The sequence below is a fragment of the Bufo bufo genome, chromosome 3 (assembly GCF_905171765.1).
Source record: "Bufo bufo chromosome 3, aBufBuf1.1, whole genome shotgun sequence".
NCBI classification, from domain to species: Eukaryota; Metazoa; Chordata; class Amphibia; order Anura; family Bufonidae; genus Bufo; species Bufo bufo.
This window is the reverse complement of record NC_053391.1, coordinates 19,249,835-19,277,622: the sequence shown is the minus strand read 5'-3', so window position 1 is coordinate 19,277,622 and position 27,788 is coordinate 19,249,835. Positions and strand designations below refer to the sequence as shown.

At 37.9% G+C, this 27,788-nt stretch overlaps 1 protein-coding gene and 1 pseudogene across 1 annotated transcript in view; both read right to left on the bottom strand.

Annotated features, from left to right (window-relative positions):
- Positions 1-226: 226 nt before the first annotated feature.
- Positions 227-11,842, bottom strand: LOC120993551 (annotated as a pseudogene).
- Positions 11,843-26,136: 14,294 nt separating this feature from the next.
- LOC120993549 (zinc finger protein 850-like) overlaps positions 26,137-27,788 on the bottom strand; it is a 64,041-nt gene continuing 62,389 nt past the window's right edge. Inside the window, exon 4 of the mRNA XM_040422030.1 lies at positions 26,137-26,764. Within this exon, the coding sequence (XP_040277964.1) occupies positions 26,137-26,764 (628 nt within the window). The remainder of the gene's footprint in view (positions 26,765-27,788) is intronic.

The following is a 27,788-nucleotide window of genomic DNA, read 5'->3' as shown; positions in this document are numbered from 1 at the left end:
CAGTATTCACTCATTGTAAAATTTATCATAAAACAAGTTGGCAGAAATAAAAAAGAACACATCATACGGTAGCAAGTACTATAGTGGAGCTCCACACCTTCCACATTTCATACAGTCTAAAAATTACAGTGGCTTCTAACTTGTCAGCTTTTTCATTTGCCACAAGACCTGATTTTATACTACTGTTTCCTCATACTATACATGGTTACTTCTTCATGTGAATTTTTTAATGTTTTAAAATGCTTGATTTTCTTCTTAATCCTTTTTCACAATCTGTACATGTAAATGGCTTCTCTCCTGTGTGGATTCTCTGATGTTCAGCAAGAATTGACTTCTGACTAAAACACTTCTCACATTCAGTACATGAATATGGCTTCTCTTCTGTGTGAGTTTTATGATGTTAAACAAGATCTGATTTCTGACTAAAACATTTCATACATTCAGTACAAGAATATGGCTTCTCTCCTGTGTGAATTCTCTGATGTGTATCAAGATGTGATTTTTTACTAAAGCACTTCTCACATTCAGGACAAGAAAATGGCTTCTCTCCTGTGTGAATTCTCTGATGTTGAACAAGAAGTGATTTCCAACGAAAACGCTTCTCACAATCAGTACATGAATATGGCTTCTCTTCTGTGTGAGTTTTATGATGTTGAACAAGATTTGATTTCTGACTAAAACATTTCATACATTCAGTACAAGAATATGGCTTTTCTCCTGTGTGAATTTTCAGATGTTTAACAAGACTTGATTTATGACTAAAACACTTCTCACATTCAGGACATGAAAATGGCTTCTCTCCAGTGTGAATTTTCTGATGTCGAACAAGATGTGACTTCTTACTAAAACAATTATAACATTCTGTACATGTAAATGGCTTCTCTCCTGTGTGAATTCTTAGATGTTCAACAAGATTATCTTTTCTAATAAATGATTTTTCACATTCTGGACATTTAAGCAACCTTTCACCTTGATGAATTTTCTTAGTTCTCTTTTCAAAAAGTTTGCTATTATCAGATCTTGTCGACATTTCACCCAGTCTATGTTCTGTACTATTACTGACAAGTTGTACTTGATTATCTTCTACTTTTTAAGAGGAAGAGAAAAGATAAGTCCAGTAGTCTCATATCCCGTCCTCACCTGGAGAAAGAAGAACATATTTATAAGATAAAAGGTCCTTATTTTCTTTGCAAATAAAAAAATGTATGCTACCAATACATAAATATATGTAACCTGCTTCCCCATACTTATCACTGCTGACATCCCCTGACAAGGCTCCACATTTTATTAGTGATACACATGGATAAGAGCTCCATGCTACACCGGGTTATTACACACTTATGTTTGAATGGTCTTGTATGGAGATTTTCTCTCCTTGGATGTCATATTCAAAGACTTATGTTCCTCTATTTATTTTTGCATTTTACCTTTTTTGCACTTTGGTTGATTATTAATCCTGCAGACCAGTCTATACCAATGTGTTCACATAAAGATTTTATTGCACTTTAATATTATTTCTTTATGAACTTTACACTTCAGTCCATGTGCTATGTAGCTAATTTATTTTTTACTTATTAAATAAATTAAAAACATGACAATCATGTCTCTCTGTCTATTAGAGAGGTGCTGGTAGTTCATAAACTGGCAACACGATGTTGATAATTGAAACTTCTGCACACTCTAAACTCATGTTTGTTTGCAGGACAATTGTACTGCTCTTACACCCATTTTGGATCCTTTTGCAACCCTTTTGCCCTCTCGATGACTTTTTTACAGCCATTTTTTAGCCCCAAATTATGAGTCCCCATTGACTTCAATGGATTTTGTTGTTCGGAGTCAAGTTTGGAACCCGTACCAAACTTTGAATCAAAGTTTGGTTGAACCATTTGAACTCAAACATCCACTGGTCCGCTCATCACTAGTCAACAGACCTTTTTCATGTCACCTAATAGTAAGATTTTAGGAAAGCATGGAGAGTGAATTGTGGTCTACTTGATTTACCTATTGATATTAACTGCATATAGGAAATAAAAAAGTAAATAAGATGTCGCACTCGAATAAATGGACCCCAAATCGGTGCACCTGTGTATTGAGACCACTCACTCAATGCAATAGGTAAATATTAAACAGTGTAACAGGGCACTCAAGAAATCCTGACCATGTGGTACAATTTAATATCTTTATTACTATTGTGAATAATGTTGCTCAAACCAGTCAATTGTAATAATCAATGGATGAATCAATAAAATATTTGATATCATTGAATAAAATAATTGATAATATTGAATAAAAATAATCGATTTACACAAGGGCTCAGAACAATATAGTGCAAATATCGCCAATCATAAAATAAAATCTCAAATTCAATTGTTCAGTCCAAATTTGGTATAAACATCTGGGTATTGGTGCAGTCCAATCAAATATTATTATGTCCCACTTCTCATTACAGCAGCGTCCCGCTGAACATGAAGTAGATAGCGGCGTCCCGCTATAAAATTACTTGCAAGTAAGATTTACCTTATATCAACCGAAGGTTCTCCAGACTTTAAACTTTGGGTCCTCTCCTCTCCTCAGAAGTGTCTGTGACACAATGTATCAAGAGGTTTACCTAGACGACTCTGTGTTTCTGTAGAATTTAACTGCCAAGTCCACCAGATCTCAATCTGTTGGTGGAAAAACTGCAGTGATGTTTGTAGCAGAGATATTCCGTCAAAGGAGGCTTCCAAGTGTAGTCTGTAAGTCGGTCGGTTTGGGGTACTTTGTTCCTTCAATGTACAGATGGGGGGTGTAGCACCAGACGCGTTTCGGGGTCCAAGTTATTGCCCCTTCCTCAGTGGTAATACTTAGCAATATGCTATATTCATATAATTACACCTACTGATATATCTTAAGCTTATCTTTCTCCTAGACCAAAAAACGCATGGTCACCCCATGCGTTTTTGATGCGGTTTCCATGCGTTTTTCCGTTTTTAAATTATTTTTTATTTGATTTTTTTATTTATTTTTTCTTCCCATTCAGCAAGCACTTAGTATATAGTTTATACATAAATATTAATCATAAATAGTAATAATAAGTGAGGGGCACAAGTTTACACATAAAACATTGTATAGACTCCAATAATAAATATTCTTACAAATTTTAAATTTTAAAATGATGAAGGAGATGAGATGGGATAAAAAACAAAAACAAAATAAAATAAAATCTGTAATAGACTGCACCAATACCCAGATGTTTATACCAAATTTGGACTGAACAATTGAATTTGAGATTTTATTTTATGATTGGCGATATTTGCACTATATTGTTCTGAGCCCTTGTGTAAATCGATTATTTTTATTCAATATTATCAAATATTTTATTCAATGATATCAAATATTTTATTGATTCATCCATTGATTATTACAATTGACTGGTTTGAGCAACATTATTCACAATAGTAATAAAGATATTAAATTGTACCACATGGTCAGGATTTCTTGAGTGCCCTGTTACACTGTTTAATATTTGCATATAGGAAATACATACACTAGAGCGGGAGCAGCATTGGCAGCCGCCTCCTGGAATTGATCACTAATGATAAATTTACTGTCCACCAACATATCCAATTTCAGTTCAGTGACAATCTTATAATGTATTTGCTATATAATATATAATAGAAGAATTTGTTTCCTTGACCCAATTGTTAATCTTTTCATTTATGTGCATAAAACTTTACTTTAAATTTCTAATCCCAAGAGTCCAAATCACCCTGTCATAATAAATTACCCTCCACTGTATTAATTACCTTATAGAGAACAGTATTGTCTGCAAATTTTTAAATTCTTCGCTATAAGCTCCCTGTAAAGTCAGTACTTATAATGTATAAACAAATATAACTTAAACCTGACCTTTATAGCATCCTACATGTACCTAAGACACAATCAGTCACCATGTGCTTTCAAGATTATTGTGATACGCTGTGGTGTGTTTTGAATTTACATTATATGGACAAGGCAAAAATCCTTTAAAAAAACTGGCAAATGGACCCCAAATCCCATTAAAGTTTTGAATAATCCCTATAAGGAGGCAACCTTTTACCTCCATATTATATGAGTACACATTAGAAGACTGCACACAAGTAGGACATGACATTAAGAAAACATTTATGAAAGTCATGAAGGCAATGTTTTGTGATCCACCATCCTCTACACTATGTACTGTCTACAATATGTGTTATGTGTTAGAGGAGTATATAACAGTATCTATAGAGAAAATGATGTGTGAGTTAATTACAGATTTGTCCTGTGAGTAAAACTCTTTCACAAACTTATTGGTACGGTCCAGTGATGGCAGTCAGAATCGGTGATAGTCCTTGTTCCCTGCACATTTAGAGGTATGTACTATGACATGTATGGACACTTTGTGTATAATTGCATTACAGACAAAGACACATTTCCTTATACACATCACAGATTACAATATCTTCTAATTCCTTTCACTTACAGTCAGTACTTTCTAGACATGGACCCTCTACACACTCAGGACTTGATCTCCAGTCAGTGTCTTCTCCTCAGAAAGTCAGTGATCCAAGTGAATTCACTTGGTGAATTCTAGCTTTCTTAGCCATGCTTGGGTCTTTTATACCTCTTTGGTGGCTATAGCTATCTGCTCCTCCTCTTCCCCCCAGGAGGCGCCCAGTCCCACCTTCATAATCATGAAACTTTGTTCATCAGATCTGGCTTCCCTCATTACAATATACAATGGAAGAATAATGGCCCCACCTTCTCATCAACAAGTTTAGCATTTTCTGGCCTCCTGAGATGGTTCTTCATTTAGACATTGTATTTGCAGGGTAGAGACCTATTGTTCACACTCCTATTTAGCATCTGTAAGAGATCCCTGGATACTCCGAGACCTTTTCATGTGAGAATCAGTGTAAACAATGAGCATTTTACATCCTGATGAGATACATTTCATCCAGACCTACAACCACATGACTCTCCATTTTTAATTCACATATATGAAATACTCCATATTATATTCAGTAGAACATATTATAAGACTTTCATTATAAACCCTCTATGACAACTTGTTATAGGATTATTTTTTATTTTCAGATATCAGGCCGATACGATTCAGTTATTAATTATGCATTACTCAGTCAGCTTTAATCAACCACACACATTTCATGATCAGATACATCAGTTTTTTATATATGACACAATCTCTACATCATATGCTCTGTAGTTTACTTGTGGCCATCACCATGATACAAGTTCAGACTGTCCTCATTGGGCTCCCAGATATCTGTGTCTTCATTTCCAGTTCTGAGAATGTAGACCTCTTCTGGTCATCTGTTTTGATATCCTCTGACTATGATTATTCCTTCATTAGATACCACTTATACCATTGAGTCCATTTCACAATCTTTAGTCCATAGAACATATGAGGTTTCATAACAAATGATCAGCTAAGAGAAGAATGTTAATTGCTGTTTTTTGAACTCTGGATTTATTGAGATTGAATATAGAAGAAGGAAAAAACATGACAATCTAAAATAGAAATCCAAACTGGATGCTGCTTGTTACACCATTACTTCATCAGAGATATTTCTGTTACTTACTTACTAAGAAGCAATCTGATAAATTAAAAATCAAAGGGGTTATTCAGGTAAATTTAATGATGACTTGTCCTAAAGTCATCATTTAGTCAAAACTACCTTTTTTAAAACAGACAGGACAGCACATATTAAACTGATTATCTTGCCTCAATTTGTGGACATTTTGAAAGTCAGTCCAGTAGCTTATCGAGAAGCTTACCTTAATTTTGTTATGTAAATCATTTTCGGGGGGGGGGGGGGGGGGGGGGTTGGTGTTGTCACTCCCATATTTCAAAGGTTATTTTCACGTATCCTGTCTTTGGACAGTTATGGAGAAGACATCCTGCTTTGGTACAAATGGTGAATAGACCATTGTTTAATAATATATTTTCTTTTTTAGAATCAGAGGATTTGAGGCGAGGTATTTATAAGAATAGAGCAATAAATGTCCTGCTTAGTAGAGTTGAGCGGACACCTGGATGTTCGGGTTCGACTGCTTCGGCTGAACTTCAGAAAAATTTTGAGTTCGGAACCCGAACTTGATCCCGAATCCCATTGAAGTCAATGGGGACCCAAACTTTTGAGCACTAAAATGGCTGTAAAAATGTCATGGAAAGGGCTAGAGGGCTGCAAATGTCGTCAAAATGTGGTTAAGAGCATGGCAAGTGTTCGGCAAACAAATGTAGATAGAGAAATGACTTAAAATAACAAAATACGTAAAAATAAAAAATAATAATCTTGCTCTAGGAGGACCAGGTCCATATGGAGTAGGAGGTTGAGGAGGCGGTGGATGTGGCGGTGTAGGTGGAAGTTGCGGTGGAGGAGGAGGAAGCCTAAACTTCTTTTTGATTTTAAATGTATTTGAATTTTTTTAAATTAGGGTACACCCCAAAACATTGGGAAATATAACCTGTGATAACCCCCTCCAGTCATGCTAAACACACGTTCAGACAATACACTGGCTGCAAAGCAGGCCAGCAACTCCAAGGGGTAAAGGGCAAGCTCAGGCCATGTGCCCAATTTGAAGACCCAGAAGTTGCAGGGGCTGACCACTGTCAGTCAGTTCATGTAGGCGTGTGCACACTTACTGCCTCACCATGTCGCATGTCCCCGTGATGTTCACGATCCAATTTGATATCTGCTCTATCAACTTTCGATGTTCTTTTATGCGCCCACCATGGTGATCCCGGGTGGCGGGGAATCAGGGTACCAGGCCAGAGAGTGAGAGTGAAAAAGAGAGACTACATCCAAGGGAGGATACATTTTTTCAAATTTAAAATTATAGAGTTGAAATATGGGAAAAATTATTAAAGCGTAAAAGTGTGAAATATTTTCAAAGTTTAAGCATTGAATAAAAGTATGTGGTGCACAATAATTACTGAATAATATATTACATTTTATTCCCTGTCACTTATGCATAGTAGGTGTTTGATCACTTTTAATAAAAAAATGATTGGGTAGTTGAAGTGACAAAAAATTTCAAATTGCCATTATGGCCTCCATAAATTTCAGGGAGTGCAGGTTACAATATGCTTTTTACCATTTTTGGTGCCATAATGGCCTCTATTAAATCCAGGGATGCAGGGACCAACATGCATGCTGAGCCCACTTTATACCTCTCCTGGTGCCAGACCAATTGCAATGAATGCAATGAGAGCAGGCTATAGCTTTATAATTACACTGATTAAAGTCAGCCTATGGGGCAGACAAGCTGGTCAGGGGTGCAAGAATAACTGGAGTCAGCCACACCTCCAGCTCAGTACAACTGCAAAAAAGGGGCTCATGTCTTTTAATATATGATGGTCAAGTTTAGAGCGCCAGCTCAAAAAAATAAAAAAGTTCTGATTCAGATGAAACCGAAATCTTTCTTATTTGTTTTGGGCAAAGAGAGGGAGAGGGTCAAATTTTGATAAATTTCTGTGCAGACTTTGGACTGTTTTCACTGAAACAAACAAAATGTCTCTTTTTATGGTTAAAATTCTTGTGACTGTGTTTAAATCAAGCAATCAAGTGTGGAACAGTCTAAAGTCCAAGCTTGGGACAAAGCATAGCCCTTTTACCAAGATCCTTATCTGCTCCACAATTAGAACTGTAGATGTTAATACAAGAACACTATCCATCATTTCTTGCAGATATACTGCTTCTTCTTCTGGGATGGATATGTTCTTTTCTCCTCTTTCCTCTTGAGAATTTCCTTTATGTTCAGTTTCTTGAGAGGACTCAATCAGTCTTATATTGTCAACAGCTTATAGCAAATGAAATGAACTTAAGAACATTTTTCCAAATATATTATCAATATTATATCAGGGTGTCATCTTACTGAAAATTGTTGAAAAGGGAGTTAAATATGTAAATAGAAAAGAGACGACTTTGGACGATTTGTTAAAACCAAATTTCTTCAGGTAGCCAAGAACTCAAAAAACCTGGCTAACCATAGAGGTTCAAGTTGCAATGTGAGCACCTATGCTCAGACAAGAGGAACTTTAATGCTTCTTATAATAAAGAAGGTGTATGACATTAAAGAATTTATCCGTTGTGTCAACAATCCAGCAGTTTATAAAATTCATTGTACTGATTGCAATAAATTATATGTAGGATGTAGAATCAGGAAACTAAAAACTAGAATTTCAGAACGTACATCAGATATCAGTAAGAAACACAGATTTATCTAATTTATGACCTAAATCATATTATAGTATCACTCACTTCGAATTCCACCAAACTTTTGAATATGTCTCTGATGCAAGATGGGGATGTGTGCAGTAAGGCTGGTATGGTGATAGGTCTAAGTTGGTTTCAAAAGTGAAATGTAAGCTCTGCATGATCTTAAAGCTCGCAATCGGGAAAGAATGCCTTATATTATTTTTATGAATGTAACTAATAAGTCATTTTATTAAGCGTTGGAGAATCTGTTTCTTTTAACTATTTTTATGGCTGGTCAACAGACTCTATATGATAGATTTTTACAGGTGTCTTAAAATGAAGTGGAAGTATACAAATTTGGCAACTCTGTAACCATGCTCACCTTTAGAATAAGGAGAACAGGTTAATTTCACCATATATCGTCAAACATATATTTTTTACAGCTTCCCTCTTTGTCTGAAGTAATAAATGGTGCTATTAGAAAGTACAAGCAAAAACAAAAATATAAAAATGGAAAATTACCCAGTACTAAAAGAGTTAAACTTACAATGAAAATGATGAGAATAATCTCATATTACATTGTCTTGTAAACACCTTACTATTGTTTTACCATAAGTAAATCAGTTAAATGGAGTTTCACACAGAGCTCTTTTGAAATTCGGTCGTTGCTTTATATTGCTCTCTGTGGACATCACAGCCAAGGGGAGACTCTCTGAGTTTAAAGAGACATTACTCGGTCAGTATTCACTCATTGTAAAATTTATCATAAAACAAGTTGGCAGAAATAAAAAAGAACACATCATACGGTAGCAAGTACTATAGTGGAGCTCCACACCTTCCACATTTCATACAGTCTAAAAATTACAGTTGCTTCTAACTTGTCAGCTTTTTCATTTGCCACAAGACCTGATTTTATACTACTGTTTCCTCATACTATACATGGTTACTTCTTCATGTGAATTTTTTAATGTTTTAAAATGCTTGATTTTCTTCTTAATCCTTTTCCACAATCTGTACATGTAAATGGCTTCTCTCCTGTGTGGATTCTCTGATGTTCAGCAAGAATTGACTTCTGACTAAAACACTTCTCACATTCAGTACATGAATATGGCTTCTCTTCTGTGTGAGTTTTATGGTGTTAAACAAGATCTGATTTCTGACTAAAACATTTCATACATTCAGTGCAAGAATTTGGCTACTCTCCTGTGTGAATTCTCTGATGTGAATCAAGATGTGATTTTTTAATAAAGCACTTCTCACATTCAGGACAAGAAAATGGCTTCTCTCCTGTGTGAATTCTCTGATGTTGAACAAGAAGTGATTTCCAACGAAAACACTTCTCACATTCAGTACATGAATATGGCTTCTCTTCTGTGTGAGTTTTATGATGTTGAACAAGATTTGATTTCTGACTAAAACATTTCATACATTCAGTACAAGAATATGGCTTTTCTCCTGTGTGAATTTTCAGATGTTTAAAAAGACTTGATTTATGACTAAAACACTTCTCACATTCAGGACATGAAAATGGCTTCTCTCCAGTGTGAATTTTCTGATGTCGAACAAGATGTGACTTCTTACTAAAACAATTATAACATTCTGTACATGTAAATGGCTTCTCTCCTGTGTGAATTCTTAGATGTTCAACAAGATTATCTTTTCTAATAAATGATTTCTCACATTCTGGACATTTAAACAACCTTTCACCTTGATGAATTTTCTTAGTTCTCTTTTCAAAAAGTTTGCTATATTCAGATCTTGTCGACATTTCACCCAGTCTATGTTCAGTACTATTACTGACAAGTTGTACTTGATTATCTTCAACTTTTTAAGAGGAAGAGAAAAGATAAGTCCAGTAGCCTCATATCCCGTCCTCACCTGGAGAAAGAAGAACATATTTATAAGATAAAAGGTCCTTATTTTCTTTGCAAATAAAAAAAATGTATGCTACCAATACATAAATATATGTAACCTGCTTCCCCATACTTATCACTGCTGACATCCCCTGACAAGGCTCTACATTTTATTAGTGATACACATGGATAAGAGCTCCATGCTACACCGGGTTATTACACACTTATGTTTGAATCGTCTTGTATGGAGATGTTCTCTCCTTGGATGTCATATTCAAAGACTTATGTTCCTCTATTTATTTTTGCATTTTACCCTTTTAGCACTTTGGTTGATTATTAATCCTGCAGACCAGTTTATACCAATGTGTTCACATAAAGATTTTATTGCACTTTAATATTATTTCTTTATGAACTTTACACTTCGGTCCATGTGCTATGTAGCTAAACTATTTTTTACTTATTAAATAAATTAAAAACATAACAATCATGTCTCTCTGTCTATTAGAGAGGTGCTGGTAGTTCATAAACTGGCAACACGATGTTGATAATTGAAACTTCTGCACACTCTAAACTCATGTTTAATACATTTCTATTTTTTTTATGATTTAAGAGGCTAATCAGTTTATAGAGGGCAAACATTTTCAGTCGACAGTAGTGATGAGAGAAAACAGAAAGAGTGTTGGCTTCTTCCTCCACCTCTTCTGCTCCTCAAGTTCCTATTGTACCCCCTGGTTCAAGATTTTAATTTTTATGTTATTTCAGGTAATTTCTCTACCCACATTTGTTTGCAGAACAATTGTACTGCTCTTACACCCATTTTGGATCCTTTTGCAACCCTTTTGCCCTTTCGATGACTTTTTTACAGCTATTTTTCAGCCCCAAAATTCGAGTCCCCATTGACTTCAATGGAATTTGTTGTTCGGAGTCAAGTTTGGAACCCGTACCAAACTTTGAATCAAAGTTTGGTCGAACCATTTGAACTCAAACATCCACTGGTCCGCTCATCACTAGTCAACAGACCTTTTTCATGTCACCTGATAGTAAGATTTTAGGAAAGCATGGAGAATGAATTGTGGTCTACTTGATTTATCTGTTGATATTAACTGCATATAGGAAGTACATGGATAGCATGGGTACACTAGAGCGGGAGCAGCATTGGCAGCCGCCTCATGGAATTAATCACTAATGATAAATTTATTGTCCACCAACATATCCAAGTTCAGTTCAGTGACAATCTTATAATGTATTTGATATATAATATATAATAGAAGAATTTGTTTCCTTTACCCAATTGTTAATCTTTTTATTTATGTGCATAAAACTTTACTTTAAATTTCTAATCCCAAGAGTCAAAATCACCCTGTCATAATAAATTACCCTCCACTGTATTAATTACCTTATAGAGAACAGTATTGTCTGCAAATTTTTAAATTCTTCGCTATAAGCTCCCTGTAAAGTCAGTACTTATAATGTATAAACGAATATAACTTAAACCTGACCTTTATAGCATCCTACATGTACCTAAAACACAATCAGTCACCATGTGCTTTCAAGATTATTGTGATACGCTGTGGTGTGTTTTGAATTTACATCATATGGACAAGGCAAAAATCTTTTTAAAAAACTGGCAAATGGACCCCAAATCCCATTAAAGTTTTGAATAATCCCTATAAGTAGGCAACCTTTTACCTCCATATTATATGAGTACACATTAGAAGACTGCACACAAGTAGGACATGACATTAAGAAAACATTTATGGAAGTCATGACGGCACAAAATAACATGAAAAGGCAATGTTTTGTGATCCACCATTCTCTACACTATGTACTGTCTACAATATGTGTTATGTGTTAGGAGTATATAACAGTATCTATAGAGAAAATGATTTGTGAGTTAATTACAGATTTGTCCTGTGAGTAAAACTCTTTCACAAACTTATTGGTACGGTCCAATGATGGCAGTCAGGATCGGTGATTGTCCTTGTTCCCTGCACATTTAGAGGTATGTACTATGTGCAGGGAATGGACACTTTGTGTATAATTACATTACAGACAAAGACACATTTCCTTATACACATCACAGATTAAAATATCTTCTAATTCCTTTCACTTACAGTCAGTACTTACCAGACATGGATCCTCTACACACTCAGGACTTGATCTCCAGTCAGTGTCTTCATCTCAGCAAGTCAGTGATCCAAGTGAATTCCCTTGGTGAATTCTGTCTTTCTTAGCCATGCTTGGGTCTTTTATACCTCTTTGGTGGCTATAGCTATCTGCTCCTCCTCTTTTCCCCAGGAGGCGCCCAGTCCCACCTTCATAATCATGAAACTTTGTTCATCAGATCTGGCTTCCCTCATTACAATATACAATAGAAGAATAATGGCCCCACCTTCTCATCAACAAGTTTAGCATTTGGTTCTTCATTTACACATTGTATTTGCAGGGTAGAGACCTATAGTTCACACTCCTATTTAGCATCTGTAAGAGATCCCTGGGATACTCCGAGACCTTTTCATGTGAGAATCAGTGTAAACAATGAGCATTTTACATCCTGATGAGATACATTCCATCCAGACCTACAACCACATGACTCTCCATTTTTAATTCACATATATGAAATACTCCATATTATATTCAGTAGAACAGATTATAAGACTTTCATTCTAAACCCTCTATGACAACCCTCTAATCAATCTCTCATCCATAATATTAACTGAAGACCAAGTTAATCTATTAAATAAAGGTCTAAACTTTTCACCGGCAAATAATTTTGATTCCTTCACAGTAACCAAAGATCTTCATCTGTTTGCAAGGAAACTGCTTCTCCAAAAATTACATAAAAATAAAGAAAGAAACTATGAGGGCCTTGATTCAGAAGAGGAGATTAGAGCATTAAAGATTTTAGAAGATCTAATGAATGAAAATGAAGAGCAAGCAAAGGTAAGTGTTGTCCCCAAGCAACTAAACAAAAAATCTACTAATTTCCCCCCATTACAACTATGTCCAGCAATAGACATCTTTGTAAAACTAGTAAGCGAAGATCTGAACACACTAAATAACCAGGGAAATAAAAGGGAAGAAAATTTAAGTATTAAGGAAAAAAGAGCCCTAGATACATTAAGAGATTTAAAAGGTGTGCTATTTAAGCAGGCAGATAAAGGGGGAAATATAGTTATTTGGCCAGAAGACATGTATATGAGACAGGCCTATAAAATACTGAGAGACAAGAAATGCTACCGGAAACTGGACTCTAATCCCCTCTTCACTTTTCAGAAAAAACTACATGACATATTGGACAAAGCAGAAGAAGAAAACGTAATCTCATCTAAAACTAAATCCCTATTGATAATTCCATTTCCAAGAATACCAACGTTCTACATGACACCTAAAGTACACAAAAACGTGACAGACCCGCCCGGCCGACCCATCATATCAGGTAATGGTGGGTTATGTGAGAAAATTGGTCAATTCATCGACCACCACCTCAAAATGCTTGTCAATACCTTACCATCTTTTATTCAGGATACAACAGCAGCGCTGAATCGACTTAACAACATGCAAGTTGAAGAAAACATGATTTTAGTCACAGCTGACGTTGAAGCGCTATATTCAAATATCAAGCATGAGGATGGCCTAAGAGCAACAGCCGAATACCTGAAAGGTAACAATATGGAAGGGGGATTTAATGAGTTGATCTTGACCCTCCTGAAATTTATACTAGAACACAATTTTTTTCTGTTCAATGATGATTTCTTTCTACAGACACAAGGCGTAGCGATGGGGGCCACCTGTGCCCCATCTTATGCAAACTTGTTTCTAGGGGCCTGGGAAAGAGAAATATTTATGAATGAGACAACACCGTACATCAATAGAGTGCATAATTGGATGCGATTCATTGATGACGTTTTCTTCCTATGGGAAGGCTCGCAAGAGGATCTGAAAAAATTCATCAATATTTTAAACAAGAATAATCACAATATATTTTTAACCTTTCAGATGGGTAAGGAAGTCACGTTTTTGGATTTAAGGATACAAATAAAAGAAAATGGAACACTAGAAACTGATGTCTATAGGAAAGAAACAGCGGTGAATGCACTCCTACATGCTGAATCATCCCACTTAAAATCTACCATAGATGGAATACCCATTGGGCAATTCGCACGGATAAAAAGGATCTGCTCGGATGAGAGTAAGTATAAAGAGCGAAGCAATGAAATGATAGAAAGATTTAAAATCAGGGGATACAGCAACAGACAGATTAAAAGAGGAGTTGGGAAAATCAAGAAAAAGAAACGAGAACAACTACTGTGCCCCAATATGATCAAAACTGAAAACACGACACATAATATCAGGTTTCTAACGGAGTATAATAGCCAATATCAGGTTTCTAACGGAGTATAATAGGATCTGCTCGGATGAGAGTAAGTATAAAGAGCGAAGCAATGAAATGATAGAAAGATTTAAAATCAGGGGATACAGCAACAGACAGATTAAAAGAGGAGTTGGGAAAATCAAGAAAAAGAAACGAGAACAACTACTGTGCCCCAATATGATCAAAACTGAAAACACGACACATAATATCAGGTTTCTAACGGAGTATAATAGCCAATGGTGGCAGATAAAGGAGATCTTGGAGAAGCACTGGAATATACTGCAAACAGATGTGATCTTAAACAAATGCATCCCAGACAAACCCCTAGTAACAGCAAAAAGGGAAAAAAACTTCAAAGATGCACTAGTTCATAGTCATTTTATAAGTAGGATAGCCAACACCGGAAATGAAAAATTAAAAGGGTCTTTCCCCTGTGGGACATGCAAGGCATGTAAAAATGTGATAAAAACCACAGAATTTACTGGTCTAAAACACGAAAAAAGATATAAAATCAGAGAGTACATTTCCTGCTCCTCAAAAGGCGTTATATATCACGCCAGATGCCCGTGTGATAAAATCTATATAGGCCTAACAACTAGGGAATTAAGAGCGCGGATTAGGGAGCATGTACGAGACATCGAGAAAAGTAAAGAGGAGGAAAATCTAGATAATCTCAAAACTATACCGAGACATTTCAAAATATTCCACCAAAGTAATGAAAAACTGTTGAAATTCACGGGAATAGACCAGATTCATATGGGGATACGGGGGGGAGACCTCAGTAAAAAACTAGCACAAGTCGAGAGTAAATGGATTTTTAGATTAGGCACCATGGCACCAAAAGGATTGAATGAAACCATGGGTTTCAGTTCCTTTCTATAAACTGTAGGAGGTTTTAGACAGTATTTTATAGTGTAAAAAAAATAAAAAAAATAAAAAAAAGAGATATATAAGATTTTAACATTGTTTTGTTTGATTACTGTAGAAACTTACGTGATAGTATATGGTGACTTGTGGCTGGAATCCTGCGTCCATTGAAATCTGTGGAGAAAGGAAAAAACAGAAAGGAGAGAAAAAAAGAAAAATTAAACAAATGCATCCAGCAGTAAAGAACACTTTGAATACAATATATGAAGCTGGTATTGATTTACATCATATATAGGGACAATGTCAATAACGTATGGGGATAGGTGTGGGTCCTATTGAATATATAATTGCATAAGGGTCAATATAGAGCAATAGAGATTGAGGCGGGGACTAAGGCTGTGAAGAGCAATAGACATTCGTCTGGGCTTTTCACGTACCTCTCGATATAGAAAATGAATTGATAATAATGCACTATAATAGAATGTGGGAGCATCTTATGTGGGAATTAAGCTAAGGAGAAGATTGTAAGCAACCTGACAATACTATTACTCACATATTAGATGTAGATAGTGAGATTGTTTAAAGCATGGCACTTTTGTAGATACATGAATATAGATATATAAATATGAAATGTATTAATATCATTGGATACACATTAGAAATTGATAAGCAAATAATATGCACGGCACTTTAAATATATATGATCATGAAACACATTAGAAATTGATAAGTAAATAATATGCACGGCACTTTAAATATATATAATCATGAAGTAGGTCTAATTTTAGAGATTATATATTCCTTTACATAAGATGACAAATAAAAAGCACTTTTCTGTACGTGGCACTTTGGTATATTTAATATATGTATTAGATGGTACATTCATGAATGTATGGGATGAATCCATAAATTGGAGATATCCCTCATTCATGCATGGTTTGGATGGAAAGGATGAATATGCTAATATGCGTATTGAATAGTTTCACCATTAGAGTTTGATGATAAATATAGATTCTCGGTGAGAGGCATGTGATGCATGTATGTGCAATGTAAATGTATGTACGGAACTGACGTATATAAAAATATAAACTATTTGGTGCACACGCGCATCTACATGCTTCTATCTGAGTATGGGAGGATACCGATACCCCCAACACCTATGCACATGGTCGTATATTCTTCCTGTATATCCACTTTTAGGGGGTAAATTATGGTATGACTCATGTCACCAGTTTCTTGTTGAGTATACTGGAGTGCTATATGCATCTCCTTATTTTTATTTGTATTTTTTGTATGAAAACAACATTACTGTCATAACTAATTTCTGGATGTAATAAAATGTTAATATAAATTAATATAAAAATGATTCTATGCAGGAGTAATGAAAGGGGAGGAAAAACTTATAGCTGATAGAGACACGATCTGAGTCCTTCACGTAACTATATCTAGTGACGTGGTGGGCGGACCTCAATAGAATACATCTAGGGATATATAAAAGTAAGAAATAATCGATATTGAGATCAAGTAGATAGATACTCCTATATGGTAGACAAGCTCATAGACAAATCACCTCATGACTCCTGTGCGCATCCCGGATCGGGGGTGGGAGGACTTCCGCCGTTCCGACGCGCGTGATCGGAGTGACGTCAGACGTGGTCTGCCCTCGCTCGGATCGCGCTGACGGAAGGGCGGAAGCTCCAAGAACATCCTTACCCGGCGAGTATGGGATGCGCCGTAATAGGAATCGCCATTAGCCTAACCACATGACGCAGGAACGGTCAGCCATAGGCCACTAGCCACTTTAAAGAACCTCCGTAGCCATTAGAAAGAAATCCTCCTGAAGAAGCAATAAGCGAAACGTACGTCGAGGAGACGCCGCACAGAGACAGCTCACACGCATGCCACTAGATATCGGGTAGGTGAAGGATTTAGATCGGCCTGATACATGGGCTTCAGTGCCTGATGATTAATGATTTGAACAGTCACGATCTCAGCATATATATGCAACCTATGCCTGCCTGCATTCATACCTATACCTGTTTTAATTGGAGAAAGGAATGATTACAGGGCTGGATATAGCTTCAAATAATATATGCTGATCCAGGCCCTGCACTCACAACACCCTCCAGGTGAATGCAGGCATTTAAACAATTTAGATCTGCTACTAGTGAATGCATTGTGAACTGCCTCTAGAGGCACACTGTATGGGCTCTACATGTATGTCTGTATGTTAGTTTTATGTCACAATAAAAATTATATTTTATTAGGTAAACACGTTGTACCGATTCTCTTTGTTGAAGCTTATGCATTACTAAGTCAGCTTTAATCAACCACACACATTTCATGATCAGATACATCAGTTTTTTATATATGACACAATCTCTACATCATCTGCTCTGTAGTTTACTTGTGGCCATCACCATGATACAAGTTCAGACTGTCCTCATTGGGCTCCCAGATATCTGTGTCTTCATTTCCAGTTCTGAGAATGTAGACCTCTTCTGGTCATCTGTTTGGATTTCCCCTGACTATGATTATTCCTTCATTAGATACCACTTATATCATTGAGTCCATTTTACAATCTTTAGTCCATAGAACATATGAGGTTTCATAACAAATGATCAGCTAAGAGAAGAATGTTAATTGCTGTTTTTTGAACTCTGGATTTATTGAGATTGAATATAGAAGAAGGAAAAAACATGACAATCTAAAATAGAAATCCAAACTGGATGCTGCTTGTTACACCATTACTTCATCAGAGATATTTCTGCTACTTACTTACTAAGAAGCAATCTGATAAATCAAAAATCAAAGGGGTTATTCAGGTAAATTTAATGATGACTTGTCCTAAAGTCATCATTTAGTCAAAACTACCTTTTTTAAAACAGACAGGATAGCACATATTAAACTGATTATCTTGCCTCAATTTGTGGACATTTTGAAAGTCAGTCCAGTAGCTTATCGAGAAGCTTATGAACGATCTAATATGAGGCAGAAAAGGGTTAGCATTACCTTAATTTTGTTATGTAAATCATTTTTGGGGGGTGGGGGGGGGTTTGGTGTTGTTACTCCCATATTTCAAAGGTTATTTTCACGTATCCTGTCTTTGGACAGTTATGGAGAAGACATCCTGCTTTGGTACAAATGGTGAATAGACCATCGTTTAATAATATATTTTCTTTTTTAGAATCAGAGGATTTGAGGCGAGGTATTTATAAGAATAGAGCAATAAATGTCCTGCTTAGTAGAGTTGAGCGGACACCTGGATGTTCGGGTTCGACTGGTTTGGCTGAACTTCTGAAAAATTTTGAGTTCGGAACCCGAACTTGATCCCGAACCCCATTGAAGCCAATGGGGACCCAAACTTTTGAGCACTAAAATGGTTGTAAAAATGTCATGGAAAGGGCTAGAGGGCTGCAAATGTCATCAAAATGTGGTTAAGAGCATGGCAAGTGTTCTGCAAACAAATGTGGATAGAGAAATGACTTAAAAAAACAAAATACGTAAAAATAAAAAATAATAATCTTGCTCTAGGAGGACCAGGTCCATATGGAGTAGGAGGTTTAGGAGGCGGTGGATGTGGCGGTGTAGGTGGAAGTTGCGGTGGAGGAGGAGCAAGCCTACACTTCTTTTTGATTTTAAATGTATTTGAATTTTTTTAAATTAGGGTACACCCCAAAACATTGGGAAATATAACCTGTGATAACCCCCTCCAGTCATGCTAAACACACGTTTAGACAATACACTGGCTGCAGGGCAGGCCAGCACCTCCAAGGGGTAAAGGGCAAGCTCAGGCCATGTGCCCAATTTGAAGACCCAGAAGTTGCAGGGGCTGACCACTGTCAGTCAGTTCGTGTAGGCGTGTGCACACTTACTGCCCCACCATGTCGCACGTCCCCCTGATGTTCCCGATCCAATTTGATATCTGCTCTATCAACTTTCGATGTTCTTTTATGCGCCCACCATGGTGATCACGGGTGGCGGGGAATCAGGGTTCCAGGCCAGAGAGTGAGAGTAAAAAAGAGAGACTACATCCAAGGGAGGATACATTTTTTCAAATTTAAAATTCTAGAGTTGAAATATGGGAAAAATTATTAAAGCGTAAAAGTGTTAAATATTTTCAAAGTTTAAGCATTGAATAAAAGTATGTGGGGCACAATAATTACTGAATAATATATTACATTTTATTCCCTGTCACTTATGCATAGTAGGTGTTTGATCACTTTTAATAAAAAAATTATTGGGTAGTTGAAGTGACAAAAAATGGCAAATTTCCATTATGGCCTCCATAAATTTCAGGGAGTGCAGGATCCAATATGCTTTTTACCATTTTTGGTGCCATAATGGCCTCTATTAAATCCAGGGATGCAGGGACCAACATGCATGCTGAGCCCGCTTTATACCTCTCCTGGTGCCAGACCGGTTGCAATGAATGCAATGAGAGCAGGCTATAGCTTTATAATTACACTGATTAAAGTCAGCCTATGGGGCAGACAAGCTGGTCAGGGGTGCAAGAATAACTGGAGTCAGCCGCACCTCCAGCTCAGTACAACTGCAAAAAAGGGGCTCATGTCTTTTAATATATCATGCTCAAGTTTAGAGCGCCAGCTCAAAAAAATAAAAAAGTTCTGATTCAGATGAAACCAAAGTCTTTCTCATTTGTTTTGGGCAAAGAGAGGGAGAGGGAGAGAGGGTTAAATTTTGATAAATTTCTGTGCAGACTTTGGACTGTTTTCACTGAAACAAACAAAATGTCTCTTTTTATGGTTAAAATTCTTGTGACTGTGTTTAAATCAAGCAATCAAGTGTGGAACAGTCTAAAGTCCAAGCTTGGGACAAAGCATAGCCCTTTTACCAAGATCCTTATCTGCTCCACAATTAGATCTGTAGATGTTAATACAAGAACACTATCCATCATTTCTTGCAGATCTACTGCTTCTTCTTCTGGGATGGATATCTTCTTTTCTCCTCTTTCCTCTTGATAATTTCCTTTATGTTCAGTTTCTTGAGAGGACTCAATCAGTCTTATATTGTCAACAATACTACCACCGTGGTGGTTCACCAGTGAAAAATAGTGAAACAAACAACAATAATATACGATATAAAGTGCTCCTGGGAGCCAGCTCTCGATTCACTGGTTAGGTAGTGAGTGAACACAAGGCAGCTAGAGGGAGACGAAGATGGCAGAAGGGAGGTACTGGTGGGAGGGGCCGCACGGGAGGGGTCAACTACTCCCCTGGTCCGGCATCCAATCCCTCTGGTTCATCATCTCATTTAACCGCTGCTTCATCCAACAGTTTTCAGTCATCACATCCCTCTTCGTCTACATCTGCCTCTTTTTTAGAGAAAAGTCAGGTCCCTTACCATCTGCGGGAGAGGAACAAAACCGACAGGGCTTGAAGGGAGGTCTGCAGGTTATTAACCTAACATCACCGGCACTTAGTACACTTGAACTTAGTGTGCTAAGTAAGGGCCTCTCTTTTGTACCCACCACCAACTTTTGCCTGTTTACGTGGATCAAGGACTTGAGTCTGTTCATTAGACGACTCAAGTGACACAAATTCTTTAGGGATAATGACAGACAAACCTGCGGCAGATTTGGTCTGAGTGAGGGTGACATTTCTTCACTGTATTCTCTCTGTGAATTGGGGGAGGAGGGTAGTCGGTGCCCAGGACAGGGACCATTTACCAACCTTAAGCCCACCAGCAGGAAGATGCCCCCACCCATGAATTATGAGTGTGTGGACATCTTCATGCAGATGGTGACGAATGAGCTTGAGAAACTGGAGGGGGGGTCTCCCCGCCACTTCAATCTGTCTCGAGCAGAGATGTCAGCACTTACTGCCCTGGAAAAAGATAAATCCATTATTATCAAGTCATCTGATAAGGGTGGGAATCTGGTCATTCTCGACCATGCAGCTTACCAGACGATGTGTATAGACCTCTTGAAAGACAGGGAGGGATATAGGGTATTAGTGAGGAATCCCTTGGACACTTTCTATGAGGATCTTAAGGTCATCTTGACGGATGCTCTGACAGACAGATTGATCTCGGCGGCTGAGTACGACTTCCTCCTTCCAGCTCATTCTACCATCGCTACCTTCTATGGATTACCAAAAATCCACAAGGGTATCACACCCCTTAAGGGACGCCCCATTGTCTCTGGGATTAATTCCCTTACACAGAACTGCGGTATCTACGTTGATCGTGTGCTGAGGGAGTTCGTCGTGTCTTTACCCTCTTATACGAGGGACACAATGGACTTCCTCAGCAAGATCGACGCGATCAATGTGGACCAGGACTGTATATTGGCTAGTATAGACGTCGAGGCTTTATACAGTTCAATCCCACACAACAAGGGGCTTTTTGCCGCAGAGTACTATCTAAAGACAAGGGATATCCATTGTGGAGCGCATAACATCTTCACCCTCAGACTCCTGGAGTTCACTCTGACCCACAATTTCTTTCTTTTCAATTCACGGTTCTACCAGCAGCTCAGGGGGACGGCAATGGGGAGCCCCTGTGCCCCAACGTATGCCAACCTCTTCCTGGGCTGGTGGGAGGACACTTGCGTGTTTCCAGATGCTGTGACCTGGTGGTCTGATAAGATCACCTTCTGGACACGCTATATAGATGACATTTTCGTGATTTGGAAAGGTGGGTCAGAGGAACTCCGGGAGTTTGTCGGGTCTCTCAATTGCAACGATGTTGGTCTGCGGTTCACCTTTGAGTTCGATCCTTACTCTATCCCTTTCCTTGATGTGCGGGTAACCAGGGAGGGAGAAAAACTGATTTCCAACATGTTCAGAAAGGACACCGCAACCAACTCGTTGCTACATTGGGAGAGCCATCACCCGACACCGCTTAAACGCGGTATACCAAGGGGCCAATATTTGAGGACCCAGAGAAATTGCTCTGAGGGTGAAGCGTTCCACATTGAAGCCAAGAGGCTACAGACGAGATTCAGGGAGAGGGGCTACCCCCAAACGGTCCTTGGGGGTGCGTTCCATAACGCCCTTAGCAGGGAGCGCACTGAGCTCCTTGTCCCCAAACCTAAGGTGCAGAGCGGACAACAACCGATACGCCTGATCTCTGTATTTGACTGTGCGAATATGGAGGTAATGTCAGTTCTGAAAAGATACTGGCCAATCCTTCACATGGACCCTGACCTGAAGGATGTACTGACGAAGCAGCCTAGTGTCACCTATAGGCGGGGAGGAGCCTAAGAGACCGCTTGGTCCACAGCCATTACACCATACCAAGTGGGGTAGGGACCTGGTTGGACCGCAAACCTTGCGGCATGTTTAAGTGTGGCTCCTGTAAAGCATGTGCTTTTATCTCCACTGTAAAATCAATTACCTGCTCAGTCACTGGTCAAGCCTATCAAATTAGGGATTTCTACAACTGTAGGAGCAAGGGTGTGGTATATATTTGCCAATGCCCTTGCCCTATGGACTATATAGGAAAAACCATAAGAGAGGTCAGGCGTCGGATCTGTGAACATGTGAACGGCGTGGTTAAGAAAAAAATCACACCCGTCGCGTCACATGTAATTGACGTCCATGGTGGCGATACCAGCTGTCTGCGATTCTCGGTCCTTGAAACCATCCCACTATCACGAAGGGGTGGAGACTGGGACCGGAAAATCCTTCAGAAAGAGTGCGTCTGGATTCACCGCTTTAGATCCCAGGCACCACTCGGGATTAACGAGAGACTCACTTTCTCCTGTTTTTTGTGATCTGCGGGGGGGGGGTGGCTCTATGTGTACATGGTCCCTTATCTCTATGGTCAAGAATCACGCTAATTCGGTAAATCTATCAAGGCCAAGACAAAAATAAATAGGATACACTTTGTATCCAGTCTGCACATATGTCTTATGTGCCCTAGGTGTCACCTTTATCACAGGGAATACACCCAAGTAAAAATCTTTATCGTAGGGATTACACCCAAGTGAAAAATACGATAATGAATACCTATGTATCACCCTTCACACCCTATTCCCCTGCCCCTTACCAAGAGTGTTGTGTGATTGCTGCTGCAAATATATGCTCACACAGTGTCGCCTCCCCTGTGACATAGTACCCTGATGCATTGTAAATGGGACGCCTTGTGAAGCGGATGTGACGCTCCGTGCGTTTCACCCAACACAGGCGTCGCACGGACCGGAAGTGACGCGACGATGCGTTCCACTTGACCGGATATGGACGCTCGGTGCGTTCCATCTGCACCAGGTGACGTACTGAGGCGGAAGAAATGCTTCCATTGATTACAGGGATTGGTGGCCACATATGCATGTGACGCACGGACCGGCAGTGACGCCGGCTGTGACGCCTTACCTCCTGTGACGATCTGCTGGACGCGCTAATTAGCGCGAAATTTGAACAGCTGGTAAGTGGGTATATAGGGAAACTAGAGGGAGTGTGAATGTTAGGAGGAACAGGACGCCACAGGGACGCAGCTTAAATGTAAGTAAGGACCATGTACCAACAGCTGAAAATGACTATCATGGCATGCAATGCGCTTTATGGGATATGCAAATTTCTTGCCTACAGCTTCTTGGGTGAAGTACTGGCCCCTATCTCTCTGGGCCCTCTAGCCTCCTGAATGCACAGGACAATAAGTAAGTGCTGATTTACAGGAGGTCTAGGATATAGTTCATATGTAGCACCCATATTTATACTGTGTTTTATTCTCTACAGGCGGGACATATCAAATTGGTCCCTTGGTCCTATGCCTATCATCATCTGCGTCTCTGGTCCTGTGTCCTCTACTATATCCTAAGTATATCTGATATATTTTGTCATTTATGATGGTTGTATCCCTGACCGTGAATGCCCCCTGATGTACCTAGGAATAGGGGAAACGCGTAGGGGCTCATGCGAACCAGCCTGGGAACGCACCGTTATGATGCCTCTGTGCTTGGTTTTGCATTAACATAGGTGATACCTACCATGTTCACCTTTTAATTATTTGGTCTATGACTATCTATCAGTGTCCCTCAGGGTAATCTATTACCAGGGACGCACTATTACACCCGTCAGCTTCCTGGGGAGCATTTTTTCTATTGTTGGAGAGGAGGGTAAACGCAGGGCAGTCAGCCCAGGTACGAGGACAGGGAGTCTCCACCATCAGGGGACGTCCCTGGGCTGAGGTTTCAGTCAGGGTGAGCATAGGGAGAGGATAGTTCTACCCACTGCTCCCTCTAGCTGCCTTGTGTTCACTCACCACCTAACCAGTGAATCGAGAGCTGGCTCCCAGGAGCACTTTATATCGTATATTATTGTTGTTTGTTTCACTATTTTTCACTGGTGAACCACGACGGTGGTAGTATTTTATAATTTATGAAGTAAAAGTTAAGTTTTAAAGGGATCAATACTGCTGGACACTACTTGATTCTATGATCCTTTCTCATAAATTCATATTGATTTAGCTGGACATTCGTTATATTGTCAACAGCTTATAGCAAATGAAATGAACTTAAGAACATTTTTCCAAATATATTATCAATATTATATCAGGGTGTCATCTTACTGAAAATTGTTGAAAAGGGAGTTAAATATGTAGATAAAAAAGAGACGACTTTGGACGATTTGTTAAAACCAAATTTTTTCAGGTAGCCAAGAACTCAAAAAACCTGGCTAACCATAGAGGTTCAAGTTGCAATGTGAGCACCTATGCTCAGACAAGAGGAACTTTAATGCTTCTTATAATAAAGAAGGTGTATGACATTAAAGAATTTATCCGTTGTGTCAACAATCCAGCTGTTTATAAAATTCATTGTACTGATTGCAATAAATTATATGTAGGATGTAGAATCAGGAAACTAAAAACTAGAATTTCAGAACGTACATCAGATATCAGTAAGAAACACAGATTTATCTAATTTATGACCCAAATCATATTATAGTATCACTCACTTCGAATTCCACCAAACTTTTGAATATGTCTCTGATGCAAGATGGGGATGTGTGCAGTAAGGCTGGTATGGTGATAGGTCTAAGTTGGTTTCAAAAGTGAAATGTAAGCTCTGCATGATCTTAAAACTCGCAATCGGGAAAGAATGCCTTATATTATTTTTATGAATGTAACTAATAAGTAATTTTATTAAGCGTTGGAGAATCTGTTTCTTTTAACTATTTTTATGGCTGGTCAACAGACTCTATATGATAGATTATTACAGGTGTCTTAAAATGAAGTGGAAGTATACAAATTTGGTAACTCTGTAACCATGCTCACCTATAGAATAAGGAGAACAGGTTAATTTCACCATATATAGTCAAACATATATTTTTTCCAGCTTCCCTCTTTGTGTGAACTAATAAATGGTGCTATTAGAAAGTACAAGCAAAAAACAAAAATATAAAAATGGAAAATTACCCAGTACTAAAAGAGTTAAACTTACAATGTAAATGAAGAGAATAATCTCATATTACATTGTCTTGTAAACGCCTTACTATTGTTTTACTATAAGTAAATCAGTTAAATGGAGTTTCACACAGAGCTCTTTTGAAATTCGGTCGTTGCTTTATATTGCTCTCTGTGGACATCACAGCCAAGGGGAGACTCTCTGAGTTTAAAGAGACATTACTCGGTCAGTATTCACGCATTGTAAAATTTATCATAAAACAAGTTGGCAGAAATAATAAAGAACACATCATACGGTAACAAGTACTATAGTGGAGCTCCACACCTTCCACATTTCATACAGTCTAAAAATTACAGTGGCTTTTAACTTGTCAGCTTTTTCATTTGCCACAAGACCTGATTTTATACTACTGTTTCCTCATACTATACATGGTTACTTCTTCATGTGAATTTTTTAATGTTTTAAAATGCTTGATTTTCTTCTTAATCCTTTTCCACAATCTGTACATGTAAATGGCTTCTCTCCTGTGTGGATTCTCTGATGTTCAGCAAGAATTGACTTATGACTAAAACACTTCTCACATTCAGTACATGAATATGGCTTCTCTTCTGTGTGAGTTTTATGATGTTGAACAAGATCTGATTTCTGACTAAAACATTTCATACATTCAGTACAAGAATATGGCTTCTCTCCTGTGTGAATTCTCTGATGTGTATCAAGATGTGATTTTTTACTAAAGCACTTCTCACATTCAGGACAAGAAAATGGCTTCTCTCCTCTGTGAATTCTCAGATGTTGAACAAGACTTGATTTCCAACGAAAACACTTCTCACATTCAGTACATGAATATGGCTTCTCTTCTGTGTGAGATTTATGATGTTGAACAAGAGTTGATTTCTGACTAAAACATTTCATACATTCAGTACAAGAATATGGCTTTTCTCCTGTGTGAATTTTCAGATGTTTAACAAGACTTGATTTATGACTAAAACACTTCTCACATTCAGGACATGAAAATGGCTTCTCTCCAGTGTGAATTTTCTGATGTCGAACAAGATGTGACTTCTTACTAAAACAATTATAACATTCTGTACATGTAACTGGCTTCTCTTCTGTGTGAATTCTTAGATGTTCAACAAGATTATCTTTTCTAATAAATGATTTCTCACATTCTGGACATTTAAACAACCTTTCACCTTGATGAATTTTCTTAGTTCTCTTTTCAAAAAGTTTGCTATATTCAGATCTTGTCGACATTTCACCCAGTCTATGTTCAGTACTATTACTGACAAGTTGTACTTGATTATCTTCTACTTTTTAAGAGGAAGAGAAAAGATAAGTCCAGTAGCCTCATATCCCGTCCTCACCTGGAGAAAGAAGAACATATTTATAAGATAAAAGGTCCTTATTTTCTTTGCAAATAAAAAAATTTATGCTACCAATACATAAATATATGTAACCTGCTTCCCCATACTTATCACTGCTGACATCCCCTGACAAGGCTCCACATTTTATTAGTGATACACATGGATAAGAGCTCCATGCTACATCGGGTTATTACACACTTATGTTTGAATGGTCTTGTATGGAGATTTTCTCTCCTTGGATGTCATATTCAAAGACTTATGTTCCTCTATTTATTTTTGCATTTTACCTTTTTAGCACTTTGGTTGATTATTAATCCTGCAGACCAGTCTATACCAATGTGTTCACATAAAGATTTTATTGCACTTTTATATTATTTCTTTATGAACTTTACACTTTGGTCCGTGTGCTATGTAGCTAAACTATTTTTTACTTATTAAATAAATTAAAAACATGACAATCATGTCTCTCTGTCTATTAGAGAGGTGCTGGTAGTTCATAAACTGGCAACACAATGTTGATAATTGAAACTTCTGCACACTCTAAACTCATGTTTAATACATTTCTATTTTTTTATGATTTAAGAGGCTAATCAGTTTATAGATGGCAAACATTTTCAGTCGACAGTAGTGATTAGAGAAAACAGAAAGAGTGTTGGCTTCTTCCTCCACCTCTTCTGCCTCTTTCACCTATACCACCACATCCACAGCTCCTCAAGTTCCTACTGCACCCCCTGGTTC